Genomic DNA, 12,589 nt, shown 5'->3' with positions numbered 1-12,589 from the left:
AAGGAATTAGCCAGAAATTTCCTCATAGTGCAATGAAATGGCATGAGTTAGCCAGCGTAGCTGCTAAAGGTTTTCTAATGAAGAGTAGGGTGATATGAAGTTTCCCTGATAAAAGGATATCTAGATTTCATCTGCTGTATTAAATACCAGCCTAAAAGGGACAACGGGTGTCACAAATGGTTGACTAGATGTTATCCGCTTCTACATTCCAGGGACACTCCTTCTGTTATGATCCAAACAAAGCCTGAAAATCTTGAGGGTTGGGACTATTTTCTTCCTCGAATCTGGCAAGCTCCTTAAAAGTCTCGATAGCTTTTTATTTTATTGTTATTTTTATTATTTTAACTGGTTCCTTTTCGGTACCATGTGAGGGTTTAGGGTTTTGGTGTAGACAGGTGTTTGTGTGACTGCATTCCCCACAGGGCTTGGGAGGGGGGGCACCGGGAGGTGTTGAGTGCTGAATGTTAAGCTCGTTCCTTTGTATGGCTTAGAAATCTCTGTTGTCCAGAATTGTACAGATAAGGCAGACCCATTTGCTTCATTGTCAGGCAATGTAGCTGAATAGAAATGCAAATGTGACATAAGGGGACTGTGCTGGGGAGGCGTTTACTGTTACCTACTATAACAGTGCTCCTGGCTGTTGGAAAATTCCTGCAGAATCCAAGGCGGGGTGGGGGGGGAAGTGTGTGTATTTTTTTTTTTTTTTAACATATATAATTAGCTACAGGTTACAGAGAAGATTCTCCAAAAGAAAATGTATCTCTCTTGCAGACACTTTTATTTTCATGCAGTGGAACGGCTTGGTTTTAACTCCCTTATCAAGAGCTGCATGCACTGCCCAGACTAAATTGGGAGCATCTCCACACTGTTTGACAAATAGATTTTTTGTAAACTGATTTAGCCTTTTCATTGTTTGCATTTCATTATATAGCAGACTTCATGTCACAAAATCGGTATTCATCCAAAATAGAGAATTTAGAGATAGGACTGTAGCCAGATAAAAAAAAATATTGCACAGGTCAGGTCTATTAACCATTGAATAATAGCAAGTCAGTGATCCAAGGGGTAGTTCTTCTGCAGGGAAGGGCTAACATAACTGAGGTCAGGAGTCAGACCTCAGGACTTCAAATGTGGCTGTCACCAGATTTACAAGTAAATCTACTGGGAAAACAGGGAAAATGAAGGGACCTTGAAGGATAAGGAACGAGAAAGGCAGCCCAGCTCTTTCATCTTAAATCTCAGGCTTCTCAGTGGATGAAGAATAAAAGTCTGATTTGCTTAAGTGCTTCGCTTTATTCAGAAACCCTGAGTTGCATCTTCCAAAGCATGATTCAAGGATCTAACTCGATCAGGTTTAGAGAATTTATTTAGAAAAATAACATTTAAAGAGAACTGATTCTTGTTTTGCTGCCAAATTCATTATTGAGTAAAGACTGTTAGCATTCTGAAAATATGTGTACCAAATGCAAACAGTGCTAAAGAATACAGATACAGCCTTTAATAAGACTGGAGCAGTTCATGTTAATGCCTCAGGAGCAGATAATCTGAAGTTGGAGTAAACAGGTCAGTAGGAAGACTGAGTTGCAACTTTTCCTTTTGATATTTTATTTGTAAAAGCCTTTCCAATTTTTAAAGCCTATTGTTTCCCTGACAGTATTAGATAAATTCTTGGCTGTCTTTTAACATTCACACTGTAACGGTTGCATGCAGAATTGCTTTAGATTTTCTTATTATAACACTTCCCTGCCACCATCCTCATGCTTATAAATTTCCGCTGTTTTGAACATAGACCTGGGTGGGTTCAAGGCAGGTAACAGCCAGGGTGCACTCCAGGAAATCATTGAGTAATATCGTTTGAACTTGTGCTCAGATAAATTGTAATTGTGTTCTTCTGGGTTATCTGGTCAGTAAAGATACTGTGTTGCAGTGTTAGTATTAGATCTATTTTCTAGATGCACAGAAATGGATGTGCTTTCAGGAAGCTGGTGTTAGGAATCTGTTCTACAGTGCTTTATTGGGTGGGAGCGCTACTGAAGGTAATGTGAATTTGTCTGAGAAAGGGCTGCAAAATCTGTCTCTCAGGTGAGAAGTAGGGCATGTGACACAGTGTAACTTGGTGTGCTTTCGAATCAGCTCACTTGGAAGCTCCTTAAGCAGAAAAGTGGGGACTTTGGAGGGACAAAATTAATAAAGTTGCTTCTAACTAGAATGAGAGATAGAGCCTTTCACTTCTGCATGTGTGTTGGTTCAGCTTGCTGCTTTACTATGGGCTTTTTTTGTGTGTAAATATATGTAGATAACCAAGAGCCTATGATATATCTGATTTACATGTGTGTTTGTGTAGGTATAGGTGCACACACACACATCTACAGTAACTGAACTGAATGTTTTGTGATACAAGTGTCAGAAGTGCAGAAAGTCTAAAGGTTGTACTTTCTGGATCAATTCACACCTTCAGTAAGTGCTTTAGCAGGAAAATATTGACTGGATCTGCTTGAAACTCATACCGCCATTTTATTGCTTTATTCAGCATACTTGAATCAAATAATTACAATTCTTACTTTTTTATCTGTGAAAGACGGAATTTTCTGTCATAGGCAAGTTAAGCTAAATTTCTGGAACTCTAACACCTGAAATGGAGGCAGAACTGGTAGGAGAAAAAAAAACTAATATGAAAAACTTAGGTTTGCATGTTTCTTAAGGCGGATATTAGAATATAAATCCAAATTTGGAAGCACATGAATTAAGCTGGAAGAGCATATGCATAGCATTTACACCTTAACCATTACACACAGAGCTGAATCTATTGATTTGAGATTGAATAATTGAATAGGGCTAACTGTCTGGTCAATAGGAATGAAGCTGCTATAGGAGAGAAACATAGGTGGTGATAGAAGGCTTTAGCTGCAGAACGATGCCATTACTTTTACATTGTCTTATTTAATCATGTTTACTAGTACAGTCAAAAAAAGTTTTCATTGTAATAACCACGACGAACAGACTTTTTTGGTTAATGTGTGATTCTTATGTATTGTGTTAAAGATCTTAATATGATCCCGTTCAATGTTAGTGTAGAAGCCTAGTAGAGATAGCAGGGTTGTTACACTTGTATTGGTGTATACTGACGGATTTTTGACTGGCATTCTAGGCCTTCCACCAACCATGAAGTGGGAAACGAGTATAAGAGTGGTAACAGCATCTCAGCGCATCCTGATATGTTCTCTAAAGGCGTCCTTTAAGACCATCAGATCTTTGGTGTTCAGCTGGATGGAGCTGTAGGATCTGGCAAAAGCGCAATTGGTGGTGAATTCCATGTTTCCTTTGAATTACGGGAACAGTACAGTTACCCATCTGGGAGCTGTATATCCATGAAAACCTTTATTTTAAGTCTCTTCATATTAATGACTGAGCAAAAGAACAAGATGTTCTTAACGCCTTCCTTTACTTGGTTTAAATACTTTTGTGTCCAAGAAATCATTTGACTTGAAATCTGAATATGCATATATACAAAGTTTAAAACATTAAGGGCTTAGTTGGTCAGCTGATGCATGCATTTAAAAGAAGCTACATGTACAGAAAGAAAAAGATGTTACCCTATGGGCAGATTTCAGCGGCCTTCAGTACTGAAGTCTCTACCTGCTTCAGATCTGAGGTGTCTAGAGATGAGTTAAGGGTAGCTAGCACCTTATGGGGAGGAAGGATTTGTTTACTCTTGAGCATGTGAAGTCAACCTTCCTTACCAGTTTCTTTTGGCTGTTTCAGAGCTGTTAATTTCCCATGGTGAAAGCTCTGATTCACCAGCACAGTCAGGTTATCCTGAGCTGAGGACATTTCATTAGTCTCATTTGTCTCCAGTATTAATTCTGTGCCAAATACTTGCTTCCCAGGTCAGTGAAATCTTAGAAGATAGAGAATCTCACCTTGATCTTGGAGAGAACAGTTATATACTTCTATATTACATTGAATTCTTCCCTAATAGTTATGGATAACAAAAGTAGGACGCCCACACGGAAAGTCTGTGCTTGACAAGCAGATTAGTTTTTTGGTTTTCAGTACTTTAAAAATAGGTATTTTCCTGCTTGTTAGTGTTTATTGTAGTTAAACTGAGTTTATAATTGAGTGTTCCTTGCACCTTTAGGAAGAGCAGGCCCTTTATTCGTTTAAAAAGCATTCATTAGATGTCAGGCAACATAAAGACAGCATGTAGAGATAACCCTGATGTAAGTGATGGTTCCAGTCATCTAGTGTATGGATAAAAGATTTGTGAGGCTATGTTAATTGGCAGTTCAACATGATCTGGCTGTTTGTTAATCAGAGAACAGGAGAACAAAGGAAGGAGAACAAAAATGTCCATAAAAAGTGTCATATTGCTAGAAGACGTACAGTGGGACAACTAATGCAGTGATAGGATTGGATAAAGCAGAGTCATGGAAACAATGAGCCATAGGAGGGTAAAATTTGTTTCACTTTGTTTCACGTGACTTGAGTTTGTTGGTAAAGGGGATAACACTTTGTATTCAGTCAGAGAGCGTGTTCTGTAAATCTCTTCAGTTACCCGTTCCCTGGGTGTCGCAATAGATTAAGTCGCTGTGTGATGATATGACACCGCCATCACTCGTCTTCCTGGGATATTGCTGGAGGCAACAACAAACCTGTGTCTTTGGCACATGTGAAGGAATTTAGTGCTTGAGGGGTTAAATTACACAGGCTCCCCTGTGGATCAGCTTATGCTTGGACAGTAATAATAGCAATAACATTAATAATAAAAAATGCCACAGCAAAGGGAGTGGAGGGGGGAGCAGGGGGAGAAAAAGGAAAAAGAATGATGGAAGATGGGCTGGGACGGTTGGGGAGGGGAAACAAGGCAGGCTAGAGAGAACGTGTGTTGTTCAGCAGGTGTGCTGGCTCCAAGTCAGATGTCATAGGAGCCTCTGTGACATGCAGACGCACAAATACACAGCACAGGAGCTTTGAGGATGGTTGGTGGCTCTGTGTGTATGTGTGCTCTCGCTTTAAGCCATGATATCCTAGGGCGGTGTAACAAGCAATTCGTGTCAGCTCATAGTAAAGATTATTGGTGTTTTCACTGGGGAAATACTTACGTTCCATCTTCTTCTATTTTTAGCACTTTGAGCTTGCAGTCAGGTAGAAGGGCTGGTGGGGGAGTGGGAAGAGACCCACTGAGGGACACATCTCATCTCTCAATTAGATACAGCTAAACCCCTAATCTTGCTTAGCAATAGCTGCTGATGCTAAGTTTTCTTCTTTCCCTTCTGGTTTAGCGGGGATATTACATTTCACCACAGCATAGGTGGTAGAATGGGATGTCAACTGGAACGTTTTGGTTCTAACAGAAAGCACGAGCGCTTCTTAATGAGGGTATTTTTATAAAGGTGAGGCCTCCAAAAGAAAATCAAAAGGTAACCTAAGTGCAGAATAGTGTGGACTTTAAAAAAAATTCCTGGATAGAAGAGCCATCACAGGAACAGCAGTTTATTGCATTGAGGACAAAAACCCCCCAAACCAACCAACCAACAAACCAAAACCAAACAACAAAACCCACACCAAAAAAAACAAAACTGAATTTGTCCTCTTTCAGATTTGTTGTTTATCATAATAATCCTTCTAGTGAAAAGGGCTAATTTACTCTTTCTATAGGAATATTTTAAGTGTGATTATCATAATATCACAGCTGCTGAAAAGGTCTAAAATAGGACATTGACCTTGAACGTGTTCCTGCGTTTAGTATGTGGTGCTTAGCATTCAAGAAACAATATAACTGCAACTCATTTATTAATGTATAATCTCAAAATGTTAACTCTTGCTCTGTAAATACATGCCACAAGGATTGTAGAAAGCTTGCAGTATCCCATGAAGTACATGTGGTATTTTATCAGTGTAAATATGTATAAGATTTTCAAGATTTCTGCTGGGAATACTCCATAACTAAAGTAAGTTTTCCCTTTGGTACTGCACTAGTTTATGATTTAATTTTTACTGACATTCCACCAGTCATATTATTAGCTTCACAAAATGAAAGTGAAATAATCCTGTATTAATTAAACAGAGCAAGTGAATTCCCTCAGTCATCTTATCCTTGGCTGTCTGAGACAGTAATGCACTTCAGCTTCTCTGAAGAAACTTACACTAAAAAAAAAGAGCTTGGGGTAATAGTGAGATATCCATATTGAAGTGCGTGCCCGAATTTTCTTCAGGGAGTAGACCTTTTTTGGCGGGTAACAGGCAATGTGTGTGAGGCTCCTTTTATTTTTCTTTTGTTTTTTCCCTTTCTTTTTGTCAGAGGCTTCGGAAAAGGTGTTTCATCAAGAGAATAATTTTAATTTATAGGAATGTGAACGGTTTCTATTCTGTACCAGTGAAGGCAGTCATTTAAATACCTGTGCCATGCCCTTGAAAATAAAACAAGGGGAAAATATGGCGTATTTACGTGAGAGCAGATGAATTGAATGTAGTTCAGTAACTTGGTAAGGCAATTGCTGTTATTTCACCAAGACATTTTTTATATGCTGGAACTGAGTGTAGCAGCAAAAGCTGAAAGCCTCACTCTGTGTGTTTGTGAATGCACTGTGGAAAAGTTCTAAGGAGCATTCGGAGATTGTGCTATGTGAGCTTTTTTCCCCAAGATCAAAACAAGGAGTAATTAACGCTAACTACAGATTGAAGTAGCAGATGGCTTTAAAGTAATAACCTGCTACAGTTTGTCCAACTATGTACAAGCAGGTGAGCAAAATTCTGAACTCTTGTAGTATTTTTTTTTAACTCATTAGCGGTACATCCCGGGATGCACCATGTGCTTTTTGGTGAGAAGAACGAAAGGCAAAACTGTCTTAAGACAAGTAGACAGTGCCAGTATTGTTCTAATGTTGATCTTGCTGTAGCATAGAATGTTTGGGTTGCGATTCTTTGCTTAGGGACTGTGAATAAAGAGAAAATCACATATTTGATGATACTTTGCTATTTATTGTGAACTCTTAACAATATGATATTTCCCAGCTAGACTTTGAGTAAGATGCCATAGTCTTTGGCAAACTTCTCTCTAAAGTAACAGCATACCTGTTTTCAAACAAATTCTCAGCAGCTAATAGACTCTTGTTACTTCCCAGATGGCTTCAGCTTGTTGCTCCTTTTGATAAATACACATTTGACACAATGCACTGTGCGGCTTCTGTGAAGTGCCGCTGACTCTTACTTCTTCCATTGCCTTGAGGTAGTTGTGTTTTAAGGATCTGGCTGTTTGGATGCCTTGAAATATCTATAGTATTTAAATGTGAGGATGCTTAAAGATGTACTGTTTGGTACACAGGAAAAATTATATGTGGAGACAGATATGGAAATGTAGGTGCTGCTGAGTAATGCCCCTTGACTGGTGCAGGCACTCATGATGATTTTTTCCTTCTCCTCTCTGATTCCATTACCACTGTTTTGTATAGACTCCTTGTGGTAAGATTTTGCACTGTACATTTTGATAAGTTAGTGCAGACGTGTGTTTGCATGCATGTTCTTATTCTATGTCCCCTGATAAAATTCAGTAAACTGATACCTCTTTTGCTTTTTTCTTTTCCCTACTACTATTTTTCTACTTTTATTTATTCCTACAGAAAAGCTTGAGAAAATGAAGCTTCACTTAGCCCCAGTTTATTTGCTGCTGTAATCTCTTATCCTTCTTTTTTTTTTTTAATTTTCCTCAAACTGATCAGTAACTGTGAAACCCAAGTTCAAGAATGTAGTTGGAATTCCAGGCCCCAGTCTGGTGGAGGTGACACTTTCATTCCCTGGGGGGGAAGAAGCCAACTGCTTTGTTTATCAACATGCAAAGTACAGCACTGTATTTCTGGTTCTCCAAGAAGCAGCACTGGCAGGGAGGAGAGCTGCTTGCTTGGATGAAAGATGTTTGATAGAAAGGTAGTGCTAGTTCACAGGGGGAGTAGAAAAATGTATTCTTTGGGGAGCATAGAGAAGGGTGGGGGACGACAAGCCAAAAAGGTAGCGGAAACTATGCGAACACAAAAAGGAGAGCTCACAGGAAGACAGACCATGACAGAAGGAAAGAGACCATCATATTTCAGCACCTGAATATAAATATACAATCTTAGGAGATAGTGAAAGTAGAAATCAAGCTAACCTGTGCTTTGGTAAATTTCAAAATGTATTAGCTGTCATATTTTAAGGAGGGTGTATTCCAGGGAACTTAATACAGAAAAGTGACCTTATCAAATTACCCATGTATAGAGATTCATTATGGGTGATTTTTAAATAAGAAAGCACATACACATGAAAACATTTCAAGGCATTTTGGCATAACAATATTGAAAAATAGCAATTTTGGGTATAAATCTATAAACAGGCACTCAGACACTCAGTACAAACTATATTTATATTTTCATGTTTTGCCAATGTGAACATGTAAATCAGTTTGCAGGAACTGTATTTTTGGTTTATATAGTAATACAGATACCTATTCAGAAAAATATCATATTTAAGTTCTGATTTGATTCCAGAATCCACATTCATCAAATTGTTACTTAAAGAGCACATTCTAATACAGTAACATGATTACATGCCTCTCATTTTAAAATTTAATAGAAACTGATTTTTTTGTCTCTCTACAGAGTACTTGGATTTTACTCTACATTTCAGAGCTTTTTATTTCAGTGCTCACAAGTGAATTTACATCTTAATTACAGAGTTCACATTTAACAATATAGACAGCATAATGCTACTGGTAATTAAGCTTTGACTACCTGCTTTTATACAGTAGACTGAGCTGTAGTTTTGCCGTGTGAGTTCTGATTCCTAAACTTGCATGTATTTATACCAGGTTTGTAGCAAGCAGGCCCGGTCTTCACCTAAGGTTAAATAACACTGGAATCTCTTTCCTGTAAACATATACAGACATGTCTATTGAACTTATATATTTTGGAATTGGGTTCTGCTGCTGTGTTTATTTGGTAAAATTCTGTGAAACAGATTTGGAGAGGGAATTTGCATTCTCATTTGTGAGTGGTATTAATGCATTCTGAGGATGTGCACTGATTTGTGTTGATCTAAAAGATTGCCATTTGCGTCATGTTAGGGTTCCAGTCACAAAAGATTTTGTAACATTTGAGCTGAATTATAAACAATTATGGTCTTTCCAGTGTTGTGGTATTTTTTTTTTTTCTCACCAGAAATAGCCTACATCTGTTTTCACTCGTAGGGGCAGAAACACTTTGAATCTGGAAAATAAGCATGGTGTCTTAGCACTAATATTAAGTAAAAATAGTATTTTTGAGGAAAAAAAAATGCACTCCTATTTCATTACTGATCCTTTCAAAATGGGGTGTGTGCGTGTTTCAGTGCAAACAATGTCCCTAAATCTGAGTATGGCCATTTTCTTGGAACAAGTTTAATCAGAGACCTTTCATATGGCAGGGATGAGCAACTCTGAGCTGGCTCTAAGCAGTGGTTTGCTGGAAATGGGCTTGGTGATGTTTATGCAGGCGTACATACAGGGGTGTTTATTTCCCTTTTAGTTTGGGTTTTTGTTAAATAAATTTTACCAAACCCCCAAACACTGTAGAGGTCCATGCACAGTCCTGGATTTACTAATGCAGACCTACTACAGTGCAGCCCTTATCTTGTTAAAATGAGGCAGGCTGAGTTAGTCCCCTCTAATCCCTCCACAGTTACAGACGAAATTGATCAGTTCTGGAGCTTTTATTTCTCTTTAGTATATATAAATATATACATCTAAACATTCGGACAGGGGTAAACACCTTGAATAAACCCCTGTTAAGATGCAGCTAACCTGTATGTCAACACATATATACCTGTATAGGCTCCCAGTTGCACCCGTGCTGTTAAGGAATGGATTCGAGCGCTCGTTTTGTTAGGAATGACCTTTTTTAGTAAGTACCAAATGAGGCTTTTAATTTTGAAATAGAGAATTGTATATTGACATACGAATTTATATGTTTATATAATATACATCTATTTATATACGTTACACATAACAAAATACCAGCCCGCCCCCGCCCCCAGCAACTCGGATGACAATGAAAAGTTGAGTTACCCAGAAGCTTCGGCAGGCTGCCCTTTGGTGGTGTTATTATTATTTATTTTTTCCCCCGGCGCCGAGCAGTTCCAAAGGTGAGGGAGGCGGCGGGCGGGAGCGCGAGCCGAGCCCGGCCGGCCGCAACCGCCAGCGGCCGCGCAAACTTCGTCCTCTACCTTTACGCGCGCTCCTTCGCCACCTTAAACCGGGAGCCTGCCGAGGTACCTGCCGAACTGCGCTGGAAGTTGGAGGCGGCCGGGAGAGGCGGGGCGGGGAGCGGAGCCCCGGCGGTTCGGGCCGGGCGGGCGGCGCGGACATGTCTGCGGGCTCTGCCCCAACTGCCGCCGCCGCCTCAGGCCGCTCCCCCGGCCCCACCCCTCTACCTGCCGCGCGGCCCCGCGCGCCGGGCCGCCCCGGCGCCCCTGGCGCCTGATTGGCCACCGCCCCACCAATCCGCCGTCCCTCCGGGCCGGGGGGACCGCATATGTAAAGCCCTACTTCATATTCATGAGCTCCGAGCGGGGCTTTAAGTCCTTGATTAGGCGCGCGGGCGAGCTTTTGGTCCCAACTGGCCGCGCCTGCCGCCGCCGGAGCCGCAGCGCACCCCTGCCAAGTGCGCGGCGCTCGGCCACGGAAACTTTGATTTACCGCGGGGGCGCGCGAAGAATGGTCGCCGGGCGCACATGGATTCGGTAGAACTTTGCCTGCCGGAGCCGCTCTCCCTGCACTACGAGGAAGAGTAGGTACCGCTCCCCGCCCCCACCCCACCGCCGCCGCCTGCCCCAAAACATGACAGGCGCCTAGACGCCGCTGCAGGTAACGCTGTGCCGGGGCCGCGGGCGTGAGCCGTCGCGGGCGCGTCGGGCCCGGTCCGGCCCGGGGCACTGCGCGGCGGCTGCGCGCTTGGGGAAGCGGGGGACGGGCGGGAGGCGCCCGGCAGCGGGGCGCACCGCGCCGGGGAGGAGCGGTGCTGTCGGCGGGCGAGCGGCCGGCCCCGGCGCTCGCAGTCTGACAGGTGCGCCGGCTCCCCCGTCAGCTCCGGCCGTGAGGCGGCGGGCGGGCGGGAGGGAGGGAGCCCGCGCGGCGCTGGGGCGGCCGTTGGGAGCGGCGGTTGGGAGCGGCCGGCCGCCGCGCGCCCGCAGGGAACGGCCGCCCGGGCGGGGGGCGCCGCTCCGGCCGGGCAGCCCGAGGGGCCGGCGGGGCGTTGGGTACTTTGGCCGGGGCCCGTGCCGCCCGGCGCTGCCCCCTCTGCTCTTGCTTTTCCCTACAATAGGCAGCAAAATAGTTTTTTAACGAGCCGCAGTTCTTGGCTGGCACTTACTAGCTACCTGGCGGAGTGTCTCCGGCAAAAAAACGTGGCACCCAAACCAAAGCAGGCGGCGTGGGGCTGGCGAGAGCGGCTCCGGAACTTGGTTTCAGCCCACAGCCGGGATTAAATATTAGTACATCACGGGAGCTGTCACCGATTCATTTTTCTTTATGTCGAGCCACTTACGTAGCCGTGCCTTCGTATTACGTTGGGGGTGACAGTAACACCGAAGAGAAAAGCCAAGCATCGCCTGTGGAAAGGCTGTATGGAGAGGTGACAGTGTATTATAGGTAGATGCCCACTAGCTGTCCTTACTGTCTGCATATTGCACGGCTATTTGTAATTAAGCCAGAGATGAAAAGTGAATTGCGGCGATCACGTATTGGTGAAATAATACGGGAAGTAATAAATAGCCTGGCTGGCAGGAATACAATTTGGGGAGACAGGGAAACCTGCTGTAATGTTCTGGGATAAATAAAAGAAAATAACCAGAGGAGGATGCCCTCTCAAATGTGGTTTATAGGTCAGTGCACTGTGAGCTGCTGTTTAGTGCATGATAGCTTCATAAATGTAAGAATGCAATTTCCACGGCTTTTACTAGCAGTGACACGTTTTTTATAAAATACATGAAAAGACGACAAGTTGTGTGGTTTTTTTTTTCTTTTTTTTTTTGTGTGTGGATGTTTTTTCCCACCCCCAAAGGAGCTTTCTTGAATTTACCTTCTTACAGCTAATTTGAATGATTAGTTTAGATAAGCCTCTTTGAGTAGATGCATTTAAATGAAATCGGGGCACATGTCTTTTTGGCTCTGGTGCAAGATTCAAACTATTTTTTTTTCTTCCTCTTTGGCTCAATTAAAAGTCATCTTAAAACACTCTCAATATATTGTCCGAGCATAGGGTTTGAGACACGTGCGGTTGAGCGGACACGGAGGTATGAGTAATGTTCACAAACGTATCTGTTTCTCTCAATTAATAAGCTCCAGAGTTTTACATGTTACTAATATTCATAGTAATAGTGTTTTGACTATATATTGTCACATATGTGTGCATATACAAGTATAAGGACGTACAAAATAAATATAGTGGTTTCTGCAGGTCTTATGTTACGGATGAGGGCAGAGAGTATTTGAGCTAAAAATTGTCGGAACATTTTGGGAGTGCACAGACATCTGTCTGACCGTCACTAGGTATGCTTTGATTTTAAGGCAGAGCATGTTAAAGAA

The 12,589-nt window shown here is 42.3% G+C and overlaps 1 protein-coding gene across 11 annotated transcripts in view; it reads left to right on the top strand.

The window, feature by feature from the left end:
* Window positions 1-12,589, top strand: part of ESRRG (estrogen related receptor gamma) — a 387,444-nt gene that overhangs the window by 213,651 nt on the left and 161,204 nt on the right. Inside the window, exon 1 of one of the 11 annotated variants that reach the window (XM_065631558.1) lies at window positions 10,627-10,793. The exons of 9 other annotated variants lie outside the window; for them this stretch is intronic. In XM_065631558.1, coding sequence (XP_065487630.1) covers window positions 10,738-10,793 — 56 coding nt within the window. In that variant the 5' untranslated portion in view covers window positions 10,627-10,737. Of the gene's footprint in view, window positions 1-10,626; window positions 10,794-10,851; window positions 10,871-12,589 lie in introns of those variants that run through there. One more of the 11 variants, XM_065631567.1, reaches the window with a different exon arrangement.

This window comes from Caloenas nicobarica, chromosome 3 (assembly GCF_036013445.1).
Source record: "Caloenas nicobarica isolate bCalNic1 chromosome 3, bCalNic1.hap1, whole genome shotgun sequence".
NCBI lineage: Eukaryota > Metazoa > Chordata > Aves > Columbiformes > Columbidae > Caloenas > Caloenas nicobarica.
The sequence above is the reverse complement of the archived record's forward strand: the minus strand, read 5'-3'. Positions and strand labels throughout refer to the sequence as shown.